The following is a 17,024-nucleotide window of genomic DNA, read 5'->3' on the forward strand; positions in this document are numbered from 1 at the left end:
GTTAGTGAGTTTTCACAGGTGCTTACCAATACTTGGCTGTGTAGCCGCGCGATGCGGTTCCAGTCGAGGCCCACATATTGACCCTTGCTCACCATAGAGTCTCTAGTAGCTCAGTGGTTAGAGCATCCGACTAGATCTCGGAGAGTCGTGGGTTCAAGTCCCATCTGGGGCTCGGATTTTTTTTATTACATTAAAAATTGTTTCATCTTTACATGTTATCAATGTTAGGAAGTTTAAAAAGCCACTACAGTAACGGCAACGAGGACGTCACTAATAAAAGAGTTAACGAGAACAATAGCTGAGCTTGTGCATAGTAAATCTTTGTAGATTTCTTTGCATCCTCTGCAAAACAACAACAACCTGAACAATCTTACAAAGCAAAATTTAACATAAGTACGAGAATCTTAAGAAAAATGGTGATAAGGTAGGATTTCATGCAAACACATGCACGCCACCACCGTGCTTCACAAACCCTCGTGACATGAAAGCACAACTTCAACAGTAACAAAGAAGGAAAGGTCTAAAGCTTTATAACTGTTAAACGGTCGTCTCGCCTACGAGTTGTTTATTTTAACTACCGACCAGGCGGTTAGCTAACATCATAGGTCGTTCCGCTTCGGCACAGCGTTATCAGCTTCTAATCAACCGAAAACTCGTAAGGGATTTAGGCTTGTCTCCGATATAAAACTCAAACGCAAACTGAAACTTGCGAGTAAGGTTCTCTAGGATAGGTACGACAACAAGCAGAAGACCTACGCAAGATTTCCGTGCACCTTACAACTCGTAGGCAAGACGACCGCAATTCTTATAACCTACAAAGACTTTTCATTTACCAATAAATCTGTATCCATGAATTGTTTGGCCCTCTTTTAAACAAAACGAGCCAAAACAGCACACTAATTCGATGGCAAAAATTTCCACAAACAATTTCTAAAATGTCCAAATTGAATTTACTTTTCGCCATTGACATCATCATTAGACACTAGTAATAAAATTCTCCCTCACGCAGTCGTTAAAACCTGATCAGATATTCAGGATAACACTGAGTATCGTTAAATACAACAAAGATGGTTGGAGTTCCACAATTATCTACAACAGAATCAAACAAAATCTCCGGCCTTGATGGATCTTTAGGAGGGGGTACCACCATGTCTTTGTTACCATTACAATACTGTCCTACCAGGACCCTGGACAAGTACATACACCGGCTACCCACACCACCCTTGCGAGCTAGGGCGAAACGAGTCGAATAGGCAGCATCTCTTGCAAAATAAACTCCTTTTCCAAAGCAAACTCCTGGAAGTGGAACAGCAGATTGGAATCAGTGCTACATTAAAGCCTTATATGGATCAAACGAGGAGAGTGAAGCACCGTGGGTAGCGTAACAGAATTGTTTGGAAGTGGACCGGACTTCTGGATTCATTAGATTTCTCACTGTCACTCTTTTTTGATAGCGTTTCTTCCACATATATACGTTTAAAAAAAGTTGACGAGTACTTGTTAATCATTTTGACGACGTAAATCATTAACTACACCGCATCAATGAAAGTCATCATTGTGGACAAAATGGATATTCAAATTAAAATTAAAATTGGGGGCTTTGGCACATCTTTTGTTTTGTTACCTTCAGTCTCTCTATATGTTGGGTTTAGTTGTAACACAAGCAGCGATGTAAAGGACCGCATGGGAACTAGTGATGGAAAAGACCAAATGGAAGCTAGTAATGTAAAGGAACACAGGGAGACTAGCTATAGAAATCTTAAATGAAAATGGAACTCATGTCATTGCACAAGGTACGAGTCCACAGTGATAAGAGCGTCCTTTAGGTTGAAACCAAGGAATCCTTAACGGCCAAGCGGTTACGCGATAAGATCTAGGTACGAGACAAGCTAAAAAGTTCTTACCATTAACTCCTGAGAAGCTTCTATTAAATCCCTGAGAGTTTATCAGTACCACGTTTTCAGGAATTGTTCCATGGAAAAGCTGTCTTTCATTGTCCCCGCCGTTGTCTTTATCCATTTTCTCTTTTCTAAGCTGGTACGTTTGGTACAGATGAGGATTCTGAATGCGCTCAATACTAGAGATGACTACCGAGCCCTTAACAGATTGATGGAATTTTAATGACACATCCTGGAACTCGAGAGATGACTGGCATAGATTCGCCGAGTGTACTGTGACGTCATTTCCAACTTAATTGCGAGGCATTGGTTCCCAGGTTGTCGGAAGGGCTGCTGCTAGGATGCAAGTATGAACAGAAGTTTTAGAGCGATAAGATTGTTAACCAGTCAAAGAGCATGCAAAAGTTGTGACAACCTTGTGGAAATAGATACAGATAAAAAGAACAAAAGCATCTGGACAGTAAAACAAATGGGCCTGTAGATTGTAAAATTCCTAAATTCTAAGTATCCCGCAAAAAAATTAGGTGCATCGAGCGGACATCAGTGTCATTTGAAGATCTTTCAAAATGATTTAAAGTGACTGACCTAACGATTTGACGATCTCGTTGTCTCTGCTAACTCTAGAAATTTCGTTTATACGTTGCCAAATTTCGCTGACCATTTCTGTCACGGCACTGGGTTCACCCTGGACAAGAATGACACCTGCCCACGTAGTCACTAACTTCACGTCAACTAACTTGGCGCTTTTCTTGAGATTGATGAGCTGTGTTTCCGAGAGCTTAACAACATCTTTGTGCGCGATCTTTTGAAATGTGAACGCGTCTGCGAGACCTTTCCGAAGTTTCTCTTTGGCTCTTTTAACAGCGATCTTTGTAGGGCCAGCAAGATATATTTGTATTTTGTCCTTATTTGGATTAGGCCCAGAACTCTGTGCCGCACGGGGCTTCTTTGCGGGTGGCTCTTCGGATTCGATTTTCACAGGAAGAAGAGTTGGAACCAGTCTTTTTGTCTCTTCTTGTTGTTGCATGAGCTTGTGTTCTTTCAAGAAGGTCTTCATCAACTTAGCTTGGAACAAAACGATTCTAACGACACGTAGATTGACACAGCTGCCAAGAATTTTATTCATTGCCTGGAACGTTGCCTGGGCCGAGTCTCCCGGACTGAGTCCACCCGCTCCGGTACCAGCCGCTGGTAAGGAGATAGACTTCAGACCGCTCGACTCCGCTAACAGAAGACATTTCTCAACACACTGCTGAATGTTTTTTTACTTGCAGATCCCGTCACAACCATGTGTATGATATTTAGTGCGGCTAGATTCCCACCGCTCGTTATAACGGCGGTCCCCTCTGGTTGATGGCCAAGTCTTGCACACTCTGCTTCTACTTGAGCTCCACTTGCCAGTGCTACTGCTTTACCAAGTTCTCCCGCCGAATGCATGTTCATATCCGAGCGAATGACGTTGACGATGGCGTCTGTAGTTTGCTTGGTCAGGTCATCTTGAACAACTTCCACGGTCGTGTAAAATCTTGCTTGCAAAGCAGCACTTTCCAGCTTAAAAGCATCAATAACTCTTTGATCACCGTGGAACAGAACAAATCGAATGTCTCTTACCAAATATTGAGAGTCATTCAAACAGAATTTGACTGCTTCGTCTAACATGATCCTTGAAGTATCGCGCGAAGGGAAACCTAAGTTACCACTTCCAATCAAAGGGAAGGCGATAGAAGATCCACCGAGCTCAGCAACTTTATTGAGGGACTTCTGTACAATGGATTGCAGCATCTGTAAGGGATAAAGGGATGGAACTGAAGATCATCAAAAAGTACGGTCAAACCTGTATAACGCGGCACTGTATTAAGCGGTCGGTTGTTTCTTTGTTTTCGCTGTAATTTTCACCTCTATTTAGCAGTCACCTCTATCTGGCGGTCGTGGTAACCCTTTATTGAGTCTCAACTGCTATTTTGTATAGTCCACGGTTCTACCTGTTTTGAACGGTCAGTTAAAGCGGGGCCACTCAAATAAAACAAGAGTAATCTTTCAGGTAGTAGATTTTAATACTTGTTTCTCTCCTATGAGTAATATTTTTGGGCGAGACTCTGTACATTTAACAGAAAGATCGCATTACTATTCACAATTATAATGTTCAACTAGGTCTTTCCCAGGTTCCACTCGGAACAAAGTAAATTTGTATTCTGTTACTCCAGTTTTTGTTACGTTATTGTGAATTTATTTCTGTTTGTGTAATTTCAATTATCTGTCCAAGTTCTGTTCCATTTGTTCAATTTCTCTTCTAGTGTTTTCAGTTAAGAGTTTATCAACTACACAGGTTCTACAAAACAGAACTTGAAACAGAATTTTGGCGGCGATGACCTATCAAACATTTCGGCTTCATTTACTCACCGCTTCCCCTTTGCCGCCATTCCACTTAGAACAGCACGTGTGCAGCACATGTTTGCAAAGTAGCTGGTAACCTGGTGTTAAAGTGATTTCTCCCTGCTGTGGTAGTTGCAAGACTTTTGCAATATCAGGACCAGCGGCAGTGAGGATTGCTTTGGAGCAAACTCCTTCGGGACAAACCAGTGTGTGGGCCTAAAAAAATAGTTTTAGAGAATCAGAGCTCTCGCATTCAGAAAACCACCATCTCAAAATTTGAAACGGCTGTTCATTATTAGGGCGGTGTTTCTCTGTGAGATCAAGGCGGGCCAGTTTTGTTAGCCTTTAGCCTCCGATATGGCCACCGAGCTCGCCATTATTTACTGAAAGTTTTCCGCTCGCGTTAAGATCTGCGACAAGTCGGAGATCTGACATTAATCATTATCAGTACCACACTCCTCCTCTCGCTAGCTTGTGTTACTAATACTTTCCCACCCTTATGAGAGCCTTCACAGACTAGTACTCAAGCCTTATATTGACGTCGGATCGCAGAGCTTAATGTGGAAAGCTCTTTGATGTTTAAAGCAAACATGGACAAACCTGTTCTAACGCTATATCTCCAATCTTCCACGAAACTTTGTGTCCTTTAAGTGAAGTGAATACAACAGATGAACCACTGAACGCGCTTGTATCTGAGCTATCAACACCAAGCGCTACGCCAGCGGTACCACCGTTTGTAGAGGGCGAACCCGCACCAGCGACCGCTGATTCACTGGAACTGGGGCAAGTCGCCGACTCGAGGAATTTCTTCTCAACGAGGACGTAGCATTTTTCCTCATTCATTACCATCTTGACCAGACTGTCAAGTCTTCCCTTTGAGCAGTAGCGGGCAATACCAGGCTGTTCAATCTCAAAGTTTTCACAAATCACTTTGTCAATGAGCACCTTCACTTTTTCAAGAGCTGTGCCCAGGCCATCTGCTTTGGCTGAGACGCAAAGCTTATTTTCAAATCCAAAAGCATTAACCACGACATCGAACAGTTGAAGGCTTCTCTCTATGGACCTGACTTGTGACCATCGATACTTCTGTATGAATTGCACTACGCCCTTAGAGCAGTAAATATCGTCAGTGCGGATAGCATTTTCTCCCTGAACGTTTTGTTGACTGGTATCCGACATACTTTTATTTGGGTGTTTGGATGACCGTCCCCTAGAAAAGATGACCCTAAAACCAAAAACAATAGTCAGGAACATCACAGCAAAGGGAGCAGTAAGCACCACACAAAAGTCGAGTGTGCCTGGCAGTGGCCGAAGTACACGAAATCGAGGTTCACTAATAAACTTTCGAGATAAATAAAATTTGCCAGAACGCATGTCGACTTTTAACAGTGGTTGTGCAAAGTCTCGTCACGCAAGCCTTCTTGGTAGCTGCTCTTCTAAATAGCATGCAAACGGTTCGTTTCTGAAATGATGAAAAACAATGAAAATCCAGGAATATTCCATTGCCTTTACTTTGCGGGTAAGTTTTCAAATGTAACTTTTAAAAATCTCGACTTAAAACATCGGCGTCTTAATAAAGCCTATTCCGCGAAGCTTTCGGAAATAATTTTTCTCACATAAATCAAGCCTCCCTAAGTGTACATTTTCTGAAAAATTCGCCCAGTTCTAGTGGTGAAATGTTGCTTTTGTGGTCGTAACTAACAGTAATAGTAGCCTGTGACGACCGTCACGCAGAGCCTATTTAAAAGTGTTGCGTGACAGTTTCGACAAGGGATCCTCGTGACAAAAATTTTCTTATTTTACACCGGTGAATATACAATCAGATGGCCTTGTGAAGAGAGTGAACGTCAAAGCAGTGACCAGTTAGGTTGCTACATTACAATAAATCAGCAATTGACCACGGAGTATCAACTTAAATATCAAATATTGACGCTCGCGCTGTTAAAAATATTTGGTGATTTCTAGAGGTCGAAGGTCAAACTCTATTATTAAATAATATGTCGAAAAATAATCCCCGTTAGCTCGCCATCGGCCATCGACCTCTGGTCGTTACAAAGGTTTATGAAAACCTCGAGCAGTTTGGATGTGTCAATCGTCCGATTGTGTAATAACACCTCCTCAATGGCCAAGAAAACCATGCAGCAAATTACACAAGATTTACTCTATGACACGTGCTTTAGCTCGGGTTAACTTGCTGTTATCCTGGGGCGGTAGAAAAGTTTGGGAGAAAAAATCAGTCCCTTTATAAAGCGATTATTAGATAGATATCGATAGATTCCGTTTATGATGGCAGAATCGGTAAAAATATTATAATTTTTTACAGAGCTAAATCACGGCACAATATCAAACTAAAAATTGAATACATTCATCTTTTGTTTCGAAAAAGGTCGATTAATTTATTACTTTGTCATGCGCTTTTGTTAGGGTCTTGGCAGAGCTAAAGGGGCCTGTATTTACCTGTGAAGAGCTGATTTCTCTTGAGACTGGAAGAAACGGGTCGGAACAGCTTCAGCGCTCACAAGGAATGAGATAGGAGGTGTGGATGATAAATCACAAGATTCGCTTCCTTTTTAAGCTAATATTACAAAGTGTCAATTGTAGACAATGAACCTTTCAGTTTTAGCCCGAAAATATCCGTGACAAGTGATGCACCTTGTTTGTCACGCAACATTTACAGGGGCAAACACACACACACACACACACACACACACACACACACACTCCCTTTCTCTCTAACAAAACAAGGGTTTCATTACACGAGTGGAAACTGAAACAGCAGTTTAAAAATTTAGATGGTAGTTTCTAGATTGACTGTTCTAATCTGCTGGTGGGGCTTCCCCTTTCTCAATCTTCCATTGGGAAAAACTAAAGATATCGCTACAAAGCCGCTATTTGAAGACAAAAAAAAAAGGAACACGTTCAGTTTTCTTCTTCTATATTATTTCAATGAGTTTGTGTTCGTCTATCCGAACAAAGGTAATAATACACCACATTTTCTGGCGAATCTTTTGGCAGTCTCCTTCGAAGCCGCTCGGGCCGGAGTCACGCAACGCTCCCAAAGGAGACTAATCTTTTGGCCGCCAACTAAATAATCAATACGTACTTCTATGAGGTTCTGTTCAGTGCGTCTTTCACATCATACATCAAGTGTCTTCAAGCGGCTTCATCGTCATTTCTCATCAGTTGAACGTAGCAAAAAGCTGTACATTTTATTCAAAATTCTCTACTTTAGCAGTTTTCTTGGGTAGCAAATCGATGCAAAATGATACTATAAATTGATCTGGCGAAAAACTAACGTTGTGGAAACCTGCAGAACAGCAGAATCTTTGCGTTCCCAAGCGAGAAAACGGGGTAGGCGCGAGGTGAACGCGTGGGGCGAAGAACGCGACTGTGACGAGGTACTCGCTCACGCTCGCCTGTATCCTGTAGGCTAGTGGAAACCAAACTGTACTCATAACACGCGTTAGGCTGGGATCTACTTATGTTTGGCATCATAAGGACACGTTAACTCCAACGACATCATATTTCAATTTAGGAGTTAAAGAATGAGCTTTAGTAAGGACAATAAAGAATACTATAGAAAAACTATTACTGACAGGCATATAATGTTACCTAGACTGTGAAGGATACCGATGTTTAGCAATTTAAACCTCAAATAAACTGAACTGAATTATGAGACTTTTCAAGCTTTTTAGCATATAACTGTGGTCATCAAAAGGTTATAAGGTATTCAGGATAACACTGATTATCAAAGAAAACAACGAAGATGCTGGGGCTCGATTGGCTATTTACCACAGAATCGTATAGGATTTCAGGTTTCGATGGATTTTTGGGCGGAGGTACAATCATTGAAGGATTTCCAACACAATACTGTCCAACAAGGACCTTGGCAAGGTACATGTAGCGACCTCCATAACCACCATGCCCAGCGTATCCTACTGAGTATTGAGCGTCTCTGGCAAAGTAGACACCACGTCCAAATTTCGTGCCTGGAAAGAAAATTGCATTTCAAATGATTAAACAGCAAGGATGATGAAAAGCTCTGTTGCACCGTAATATTAGAGTAAAAATATCAAACAAAATCAAACGTCCGGCAACGTTACCTGTTATGAAAGAAAAATTAGATTCCTCTTATTGCATAGAGCTTTACCAAGAGAAAAATAATGGTCCATTTATCTTCTCTTGGCTTTACAATGGTATTTTCTATTTCCTTTTCTCTTTTTACAATTTTCTGACTCGAAAGTGATTGAACTAGAGCTGATTGAACGTCTGAGCGTCTTGGTAAGACAGTTTGACAAAGAAATAGATGAAATTCTGGCCAAAAAGCTATCGATGAAGCAAAATAAAAACTAATTCAGTTTGATTAACTAGTGAGGTGTTACCGCTCGAAACATTGCTTCAACCACTCTATTTGCTCACACGAAGCTTTCAACAATAATTGTTGATTCTAGCAGTATGTGGGACTCATGTAACATGTGAATCCACCAAAAACCCTACCCCAGTCGTTAAAGTCTCAACTGCTAAGTGTCGGAACACGAAATCCGTAGGTCTGAGGTTCGATGCCTGATACATACTCGGAATCATTTCTTTGCCGCATTCCGTTACAAGACGACAAACATTTGGTTATTACGGGTTGGTTGATTCATTAGAAAATTGTCATGCGTTTTAAACATGAGCCTCTGACTCGGATGCAAGGGGAACTTAATCCCATGCCACGAAATTAATAAATTGATTGATTGAAACTTCAAGGACTTACCATGAGCCCCACAGAAGCTTCTGTTGAATCCTTGAGCGTTGATGTGGCTGATGTTTTTAGCATCTGTCCCATGAAACAGTTGTCTTTCACTACTTCCTCCCGTGTCTTTATCCATTTTCTGTTTTCTTACCATGTAAGACTGATATAGATGAGGATTCTGTACTCGTTCAATCTTATGAACATTTACCCCACCGACTGTGGCTTGAAACTGACGTAGGACATCTTGATACTCATGAGATCCTGGGAGAAGTTGTACTTTGTGCACAGTAGAGTCATGGCCGGGCATTGGTGCCCAGTGCTTTGGTAGAGCAATTCCTACAGCTACAGAAAGGACCAAAGGATTAGAATGTTGAAGTGGAAAACTATCAACTGAAGTTAAATTTCAACTTCCAAATATATTTTTCAGGTAAGAAAATAGTTCTCAATGAAAATACATAGAGGATCCACAGGAAAGCTGGAGAGACATCGTTTTGGAGATGTATAGCAACTAACCTTCGTCAGCACCCTTCACCTTTCTCGTCAGTGTTATTTGTTCACCAGACGTTTGTCCACATCCAGAGTTTCTCTTCAAATCGATGACAAACTTGTCTCCACGTAAAGGAACTTGCACATTGTGCTCCTCTTTGCTGTAGGCCAACTCAATCTTAGCATTTGCTTTCGGCGCAAATGCCATTTTCGTGCCATGTAATTCATAGCTCCACTCTACGTTCTTTGAAACCAACTTCGCTTGTTCTTCTTCTTGCTTGTTCTTGGTCCTCTCGTTGATCTCTTTCCAGATCTCCCCGACCATTCCAGACACTTCGGTTGGTTCACCACGGACGACAATGCGATCCACGTCATCCTCAATTTCAAGTCTGACGTCACGGCCTTTCGCTTTTTTTCTCAGGATATCTTTCTGTTTATCGGAAAGCTGACTGACGACTTCACTTTCAACTTTTTCCATTGTACAAGCGTCATAGAAACCTTTCTTCAAGGATTCCTCGGCTTTTCCCACGCTGAACTCGTCTTTGCCAATCAAAGAAATTATTACAGAGTGTTCATAATCTTGGGCTGGTGCCTGCCTACGACCGATTCTTCCGGTTGGCCAAGCTGCTACATTCTCCGTGTCACTGTCTTTTTCTTCTATATCTTGCACTAGTTGTTTCTTCGGTTCTTGTAGAAACTCCTGCATCATAGAGGCCTGGAACACAATCACCCTCACCCTTTGAATATTTTTACAGCGGGCACTGAATATGTTTAGTGCTTTGAACGTCAGTTGGGCTGAGTCCGCTCCAGTCAGGCCGTATCCATCGGTGCCAACACATGGAATTGATATTGATTGAAGCCCATGTGCGTCTGCAACACGAAGACCCTCCTCCAAACATTGCTGGAGATGTTGCTTATCTGAAGAGCCTGGGATAATGTGAATAATATAGGGTACATGTAAGTTGCCTCCACTGGTCATTACCGCTGTTCCAGGAGATTGCTTTCCAAGTTGGTCGCACTCTTGTTGCACTTGTGTACCACTTGCGTTTGCTACGGCTGCACCCAGTTGTCCAGCATTGGTCATTTTCATATCAGTGCTTATAATATTCATGATAGCATCAGTGCTATTCTCCTTAGTCAAATCATCATTTATCACCTCAACGGTGAAAGGGCTAGTAAAGGTCATGCGCTGAGCCATGCCTACTTGTGGAGAAAACGAGTGCCTCTGATATTCTTGCTGGAAGGCCGACAACATTGGAGGTTCGAAGATCACAATCCTGACCTTACAAACAGAACGGAAGCTTCCACTGAAGTTTGTCAGCGCTTTAAATATCAGACTGGCTGAGTCCCTTGCAGAAACATGGAATGCTCCGGTACCAACTGCGGGGATAGAAATGGATTTAAGACCATGCGACTCTGCCAGCTGAAGACATTTCTCTACACACTGCTGAAGATGGTCTTTATTATTGGTGTCCGGAATTAAATGAAGTATGTTCGGTGCATGTAGGTTCCCACCACTGGTGATCAAAACAATTCCACCCGATTGCTGTCCGAACTGATTTAACTCATCCTGTATCTGTTGACCACCGCGCCGTTTTACTTCCTTACTCAACTTTCCTGCACTGTCCATATTCAAGTCTTTACTTGTTATATTCACAATGGCGTCGGTTTTCTCCTGGCACAAGTTGCCTTGCAATACTTCAATGCTAACACCCGACGTCCCCACTGCTTTCTTTCCACCAAAGAAGGAACGTATTCCCTTTGCAAAAGTCGTGATGGCGGAGTGGCCAATATGCTTGGGTTGCAGTTTGTCCATCTCTTGTTTGAAGGCAGCAGTTAATGCTTGATCTTGGTTAAACACGACAAATCGGATGTCCCGTAAATTAGAAGCAGGGTTAGTTTGGCAGAAATTGATCGTTTCTTCCAACATGATTCTCGAGGCTGTATCGCGTGGGAAGTGTAAGTTCCCAGTTCCAATGACGGGAAACGCAATGGAATTCGCTCCAAGCGTTTCGCCTGTTTGCAAACACTTTTGAACGATGGCCCGCAGCGTCTACAAAAGATGAAATAGACGTTGTTGAATAAATAATGTGGTGGCAAGAGGGGATCTAGTAAATCCTGTCACTCCCACACGATCTCAATAGTAACTCTCCACACTGTCCTCTGTACACTTCTCATAAATTTGACCGTCAGAATTTGGCGTTAAGTCCTGCGATATTCCGCCTAGTTGATATTTTGTCCTCTCTTCCCATCACCTTTCTGGGTGATGATGCATTAATAATGAAAGGAAAAAACACTCAATGGTCACTCGAGAGTGAAAAGGTTAAAAAACTGTATCCCTCTCGAGCTACTCTTAGACTCCACGGCCCAGTTGTATAAAGGACAGATAACACTATCCAACGGATAAATTGAAGGCAAAACGTGCTGTGCCATCCCCTGGATAAAGATTTATCCAGTGGATAGCCGGCGTTATCCAACCTTCGAACAACCGGGGCCGGGAATCTGTTATCCGGAAATCAAAGTTATATCAGCACTGAATTTTAGTAAAATTCCAGAGAATAATAAGAGAGTGCCGTGTAGGATGTTCACACTCGTAGTATTTCCTTTTAGGATCACGATCAAGAATGTTTGGATTCAAACCTCACGGCATTAACCTTTGGAATAGGGCCTATAACTTATTCTTTTTTTCAATTTGATTTTTTCTTGTGAGATTTATGCTCTTACTAATTCTACAAAATTTCTAACCAATATTCACATATATTTGATATTAGGAATTAAAAGTTACTGTAACTATGCAAAACTCCTGTCGTTACATTTGACTGATTATTCTCGAAGAACTCGTTGAGGAGTGAGGCTTTCCGCGTTAGATTGCTTTGGCGTTATAAACCGAACAGAACGTTTGAGGATAAGCTACATCGGAAAGAAAATTACATCAAGCCTGAATGGTCATTGGTTGCTTTATCCTATAAGAGAATGGATTGGCTTCGCCATTTGGGCTTGCATCAACTTAAAAGAAAAGTACTCTTCAATTCATTTTAAAGAGGTCCTTTCACTCGAAAGTGAACTCATACTTATCTACGTAATTGGTAACATTTAGGAATGACACTTCATTGTTTCTTACCGGCTCCCCTCCACCGCTGTTCCACTTACAGCAGTTAGTGTGAATCACGTGACTGACCGAGGAAAAACCACCTGAGACAGTAATGTCACCAACGTTGGGAGTCGCGCCCTGAGGACCACCGGCATTAATGATTGCTTTATCGCATACTCCTTGAGAACTGACAAGTACGTCCGCCTGCAATACACAAAAAAAATATGTTAATTTTCTTACTTCTTCAATATGGTGGACTGTTGTCGTTATCAGACTTAGCACTCTCAACAAGAGAGAAGTTAATCAATCAAGTAACCACACTCTATGAGTACATAAGAGCTAATTGAACAACCAAAATCCATAACTATGTCAACCAGATCTTCTAACGTATTTTCATGTGATATTTTCCTTGTGTGACGAAAAGAGTGACAATCTTACCTTCTCTGCCTCTATGTTTCCAGGTTTCCACGACACTTTGTGCCCTTGGGCAATTACCAAGGTAGACGCGTCAGTTCCAACAGCGGTAGCTTCGTCATCCTCAGCATCATCTCCACTGTCTCCTGAAGAAGTAGAACCGTCGGATACGGATTCGAGGCGCAACTCCTCGTCCCTTCTTCCTCGACCTAAATTTTTCTGGACTTTTATGGCACAATCTTGGTCTTTTTCCACCGATTTCACCAGCCGATCTCCTTTTCCACTATCAAAGTATTTTCGAAGACCTGGCTGTTTCACCTCAAAGGTTTTCGACTCAGTGGCATCTATCAGAGCGCCAATCTCCTTTTTCACACGTTTCAAACCCTCTCTGTTTCCAGAAATGACAAGATCATCATCGTCTAATCCTTTTTTGATATTCACTACAAAATCTTTCAGTTGATCTTGTATGGCACGTAGATCCTCTTGACGGAGCTCAAGAAGATACCTCCGCTCAATATCAGACGCACACACAAACCTTTCTTCCCTAATACAATTGTTTTCAAGGAACGTATTAAACTTCTTAATCACTTCGGTGACGTCATCTTTGAACCCGGCCACGTATGTATCGCTCCAGTTATTCCTATGGACACGTACAGCCGTTTGGTTCATTTCGTCACACAATTTCAGCCACTCAGCTGACTTCAACAAATGTTTGCTTTTCTTGTCCACTTGAACTTTCTCTTCCAGCATTAATTTGTTCACGAGCCTCGCTGCGTTGTCTGCATGGGCTGCTGATGATCCCACTATGGTGGCGTCTTTCTCAATAACGAACACTGCTTCCCCGTTGTTTCTTTCCAACTCACGTTTTACTGTCTGAAGTCCTTCATCTGTGTTTAAAATCTCCAGGATGCTGACGGATAAAGTAAGTTTCTTTTCAACCATGTCAGCCATTTGTTTGTAGAACTTCATGGTTGCTTCAGTAAACTGTGGCTGGGGACCTTCGAAATATATTTCTTCAGCTTCAGTATCGAACTTGATATCCAACTCCTTATTCTTTTCTTGAAGTTTCTCAGCAAATTTTATTTTCTTCAGCAAAATTAAGCGCTCCTCAGGAACATTTGGAATTTTCTTCTTTAAGTAAGTTTTTCTGGTTTCCTCGCGGTAGATTTCTTCTAACTTAGACTTCACCTTTTCCTCGTTACTTTTCACATCTGTTTCCAACGACACGATCCTAGCAACATTTGAATCTGGAATAGTCTTCACCAGCGGGGGATCAACTCCCAACCAGGCGCGAACGCTGGGAAGGTTAGCTACCACGGCTTCCCAGAAATCCTTGTTGACTTGCACATCGCACTTCGCAAACTTGCCGAGGTAACTTTGCACCTGGTCAATACATTCGGATTGCCAGGAGTCGCTGTCTTCTTCCCCACGGTACACTATTACAGCCATTTTGTTGTTGGGTTTCCAGGTGATTGCGCTATTCTTTTCAGCTAACGAATTATTCAGTTCAGCTTGGAATCCTGTAGAATTGACATATTCCATGACATCTGGATCCACAGCTATGTGTAGCTGTTGTGTTTTGGCATCGGGCTTCTTGCTCACTCGAGCCTCACTGGCTCCGGTTGCACTAGCTCCTAAATCACCTGTACCATCTGCTAAATCAACTTCTTCACCCACTAGGAACTCTTGGTAAAGTTTAATTGACACCTGGGTTTGTTGTAATATATGAGGTTTCTCTTCATGTCTGGTTATCACATTTTCCATATCTGTCGATTGAAACAACTAAGTATCAAGAATTTTCAGGAGAAAGTTATTTGTCGTTTTTCAACTCTTCACGACCCTTAATCTTGAGAGACGAAAGACCAAAGGTGTTTGAGTGTTTGGGACAGAGTAGAACTATCAATTAATCAATCACTTCTTTGTCTTTCTATTAGTTTTCTCTATTAGTCCAATGTTCAGTCCTGGTTTTAAATAAAAAAGCAATATTAACACATCAATGAGTTTCGGATGTCGTGTATTGTGCCGGAAGGAATAAGACAATACCTACATTTTAGAGATCAGTGAGTTACAAACCTTTTGCGTCTTGGAACACAACCACAGCTCGACCACTTTTAGGTCTATAGTGAACCTTCTCCACAGGACCCCCACCGTTTCGACGACTCTCAAAGTACAGTTCAATAAAATCATGGGTAACATTTTCAGAAAAGCCAGTGACAAGGATGCTTTTGCAAACCGGGACTTGTTCAATGGAAACCTGCGCACCATCCAGACCTCTTTCCTCGCATTTGGTCTTGATTTTTCTGAAATCTAAAATAAGATCGCATTCTCAACAAACCTTTTTCTTGTTCAATTTACCGTTTGGAAGTCATCCTGAAAGACAACCCTCATTTAATAACTTGTACTCACATCAATTGATTACTTGGATCTGAATTATTTTGATAGTTTAATAGAGAAAAGCAATCGGAGTTTATTTCTCGAAATATCAAAAACTGTTAATACAGTGGAACCCCTCTAAACCGGACACCCTTGGGACCGGAGGAAATGTCCGGTTTGAAGGGGTGTCCGGTGTACTGAGGTTTTACCCATATGGCAATTATGTGCCGCATAATGTATTGTCTGACTGTAAGTACCAGTACATGGTATACAATCCCAAATTTACCGCTTAGAGCCCACAGTGTTGGTTTAGGCACTGACTCCCCGCATTTGATCAACTTAATTTTCTTCTCTAACGATAACTCGATTCTTTGGCGTTTCGCTGGTCTCTCAGACGCAGTGATGTTTGCTACTTCGTCTGTTTTAGCAAGTGATTTCACCCGCAGCATGACAGTCTATTAACCTGACCCCTCTTGTTGTCATTCATTTAACCCAACAACAGCGGCACGATTGTCGACTTTAGGTTTTTTGCTTCAGTACCAATAGAACAATGAGTAATTAGCCGATGCGTATTTCTCACTTCTGATTCGGATTTCCGGATTTCACAGCTGCATGATTATAATTTAAATTTTAATCACGTCTAAAAACGTGTGATTTGATTTTGGTGGTTTAACGAGGTCAATTTCTTTGTCAGTATGTGATTTATGGACTGAAAAGAGCGTCCGGTTCCCGGAAGTGAAGGGTTCCGGTTTACTGAGGTTAAAAATAGAGAAAATGTATGACAGATATTTGGGGGCCGAAAAAAAGGTCCGGTAAAGAGAGGATTCCGGTTTAACGAGGGTCCGGTTTAGAGGGGTTCCACTGTATACCTTAAACAAGGCATCCTAATTCTTATGCTTCAAACAAAGTATGCAACATTTTTAATCAAACATTTTTATCGACGATTAGTTCATTGATTGAAATTGAGACGTTGTAAGTAAGTTGGCGTGAGCTCTGTCGCTTAATAAATTGCGAACAGATCAAAGCAGCACGATCAAGCAAAATCTACACCATTCAAATGAAAACTCCCTACCTTTAATATCATCAGCCATGATGACCAAGGCATTTCCATTCTTCAGAATCTGTACGTCCTCAACTTCTTGCCCACCGCTCTTTGCCTCGATAAAGTTCAACAATCCGTCTTGAGATGTTTCCTCCGTTAGCCCTCTGACGAGTAACTTATTTCTTTCAAATTGAGACCGACCATCTTCGTCTTTCACGTTGTCAGCAGGCCCCTCTGACACCCAAGCTTGCTTAATTGTGGCGCTGTGTGTCGGAGGAGCTTCAAATTTTCCTTCAGCTTTCGCAGCCGATGGTTTTCCTTCAACTGGGTTTTTAAAAATATCCGCAGGATTCTCCCTATCTTGAAGCTCCTGTAGCTTCTGACTTGCTTTCTCGATACTTCCCTCGACGTCTTCTCGACGGAGAATTCTCTTGATAAGATCTGGTGGTAAACAACTGAAAAGCTCTTGCAGTTGTTTTGATTTTCGTTCTAACTCTTCCGGGTCTTCTTCTTCCTCTTCCTGGTCTTCTTGCTTGTTCTTGTTTGCAACAGATAACAAGTCCAACTCTCTATCTATATTCTCCTCAATTGTTTCACGCACTCCATCATCTT

General features: G+C 41.8%; 2 protein-coding genes and 1 pseudogene across 5 annotated transcripts in view; all 3 read right to left on the bottom strand.

Moving 5' to 3' along the window:
- LOC111341435 (uncharacterized) overlaps nt 1-17,024 on the bottom strand; it is a 50,746-nt gene that overhangs the window by 16,283 nt on the left and 17,439 nt on the right. The gene's annotated exons all lie outside the window — the stretch shown is intronic.
- LOC148736596 (protein mono-ADP-ribosyltransferase PARP15-like) lies at nt 172-5,457 on the bottom strand (annotated as a pseudogene). Its single transcript, XR_015997417.1, has 5 exons — nt 4,872-5,457; nt 4,299-4,487; nt 2,484-3,680; nt 1,905-2,234; nt 172-1,296 (listed from the first exon to the last, which is right to left on the bottom strand). The product of XR_015997417.1 is annotated as a protein mono-ADP-ribosyltransferase PARP15-like (transcript).
- The window catches only part of LOC111319391 (protein mono-ADP-ribosyltransferase PARP14), an 18,915-nt gene continuing 9,080 nt past the window's right edge, over nt 7,190-17,024 (bottom strand). For both annotated transcript variants that reach the window (XM_088751333.1, XM_088751332.1), the window contains exons 3-9: nt 16,443-17,024; nt 15,071-15,304; nt 13,022-14,763; nt 12,614-12,787; nt 9,520-11,545; nt 9,028-9,348; nt 7,190-8,260 (exon numbers count right to left, since the gene is read on the bottom strand). The exon at nt 16,443-17,024 is cut by the window's right edge and continues 69 nt beyond it. In XM_088751333.1, the coding sequence (XP_088607459.1) occupies nt 7,983-8,260; nt 9,028-9,348; nt 9,520-11,545; nt 12,614-12,787; nt 13,022-14,763; nt 15,071-15,304; nt 16,443-17,024 (5,357 nt within the window). In that variant the 3' untranslated portion in view covers nt 7,190-7,982. The remainder of the gene's footprint in view (nt 8,261-9,027; nt 9,349-9,519; nt 11,546-12,613; nt 12,788-13,021; nt 14,764-15,070; nt 15,305-16,442) is intronic.

This window comes from Stylophora pistillata, chromosome 2 (assembly GCF_964205215.1).
Source record: "Stylophora pistillata chromosome 2, jaStyPist1.2, whole genome shotgun sequence".
NCBI classification, from domain to species: domain Eukaryota; kingdom Metazoa; phylum Cnidaria; class Anthozoa; order Scleractinia; family Pocilloporidae; genus Stylophora; species Stylophora pistillata.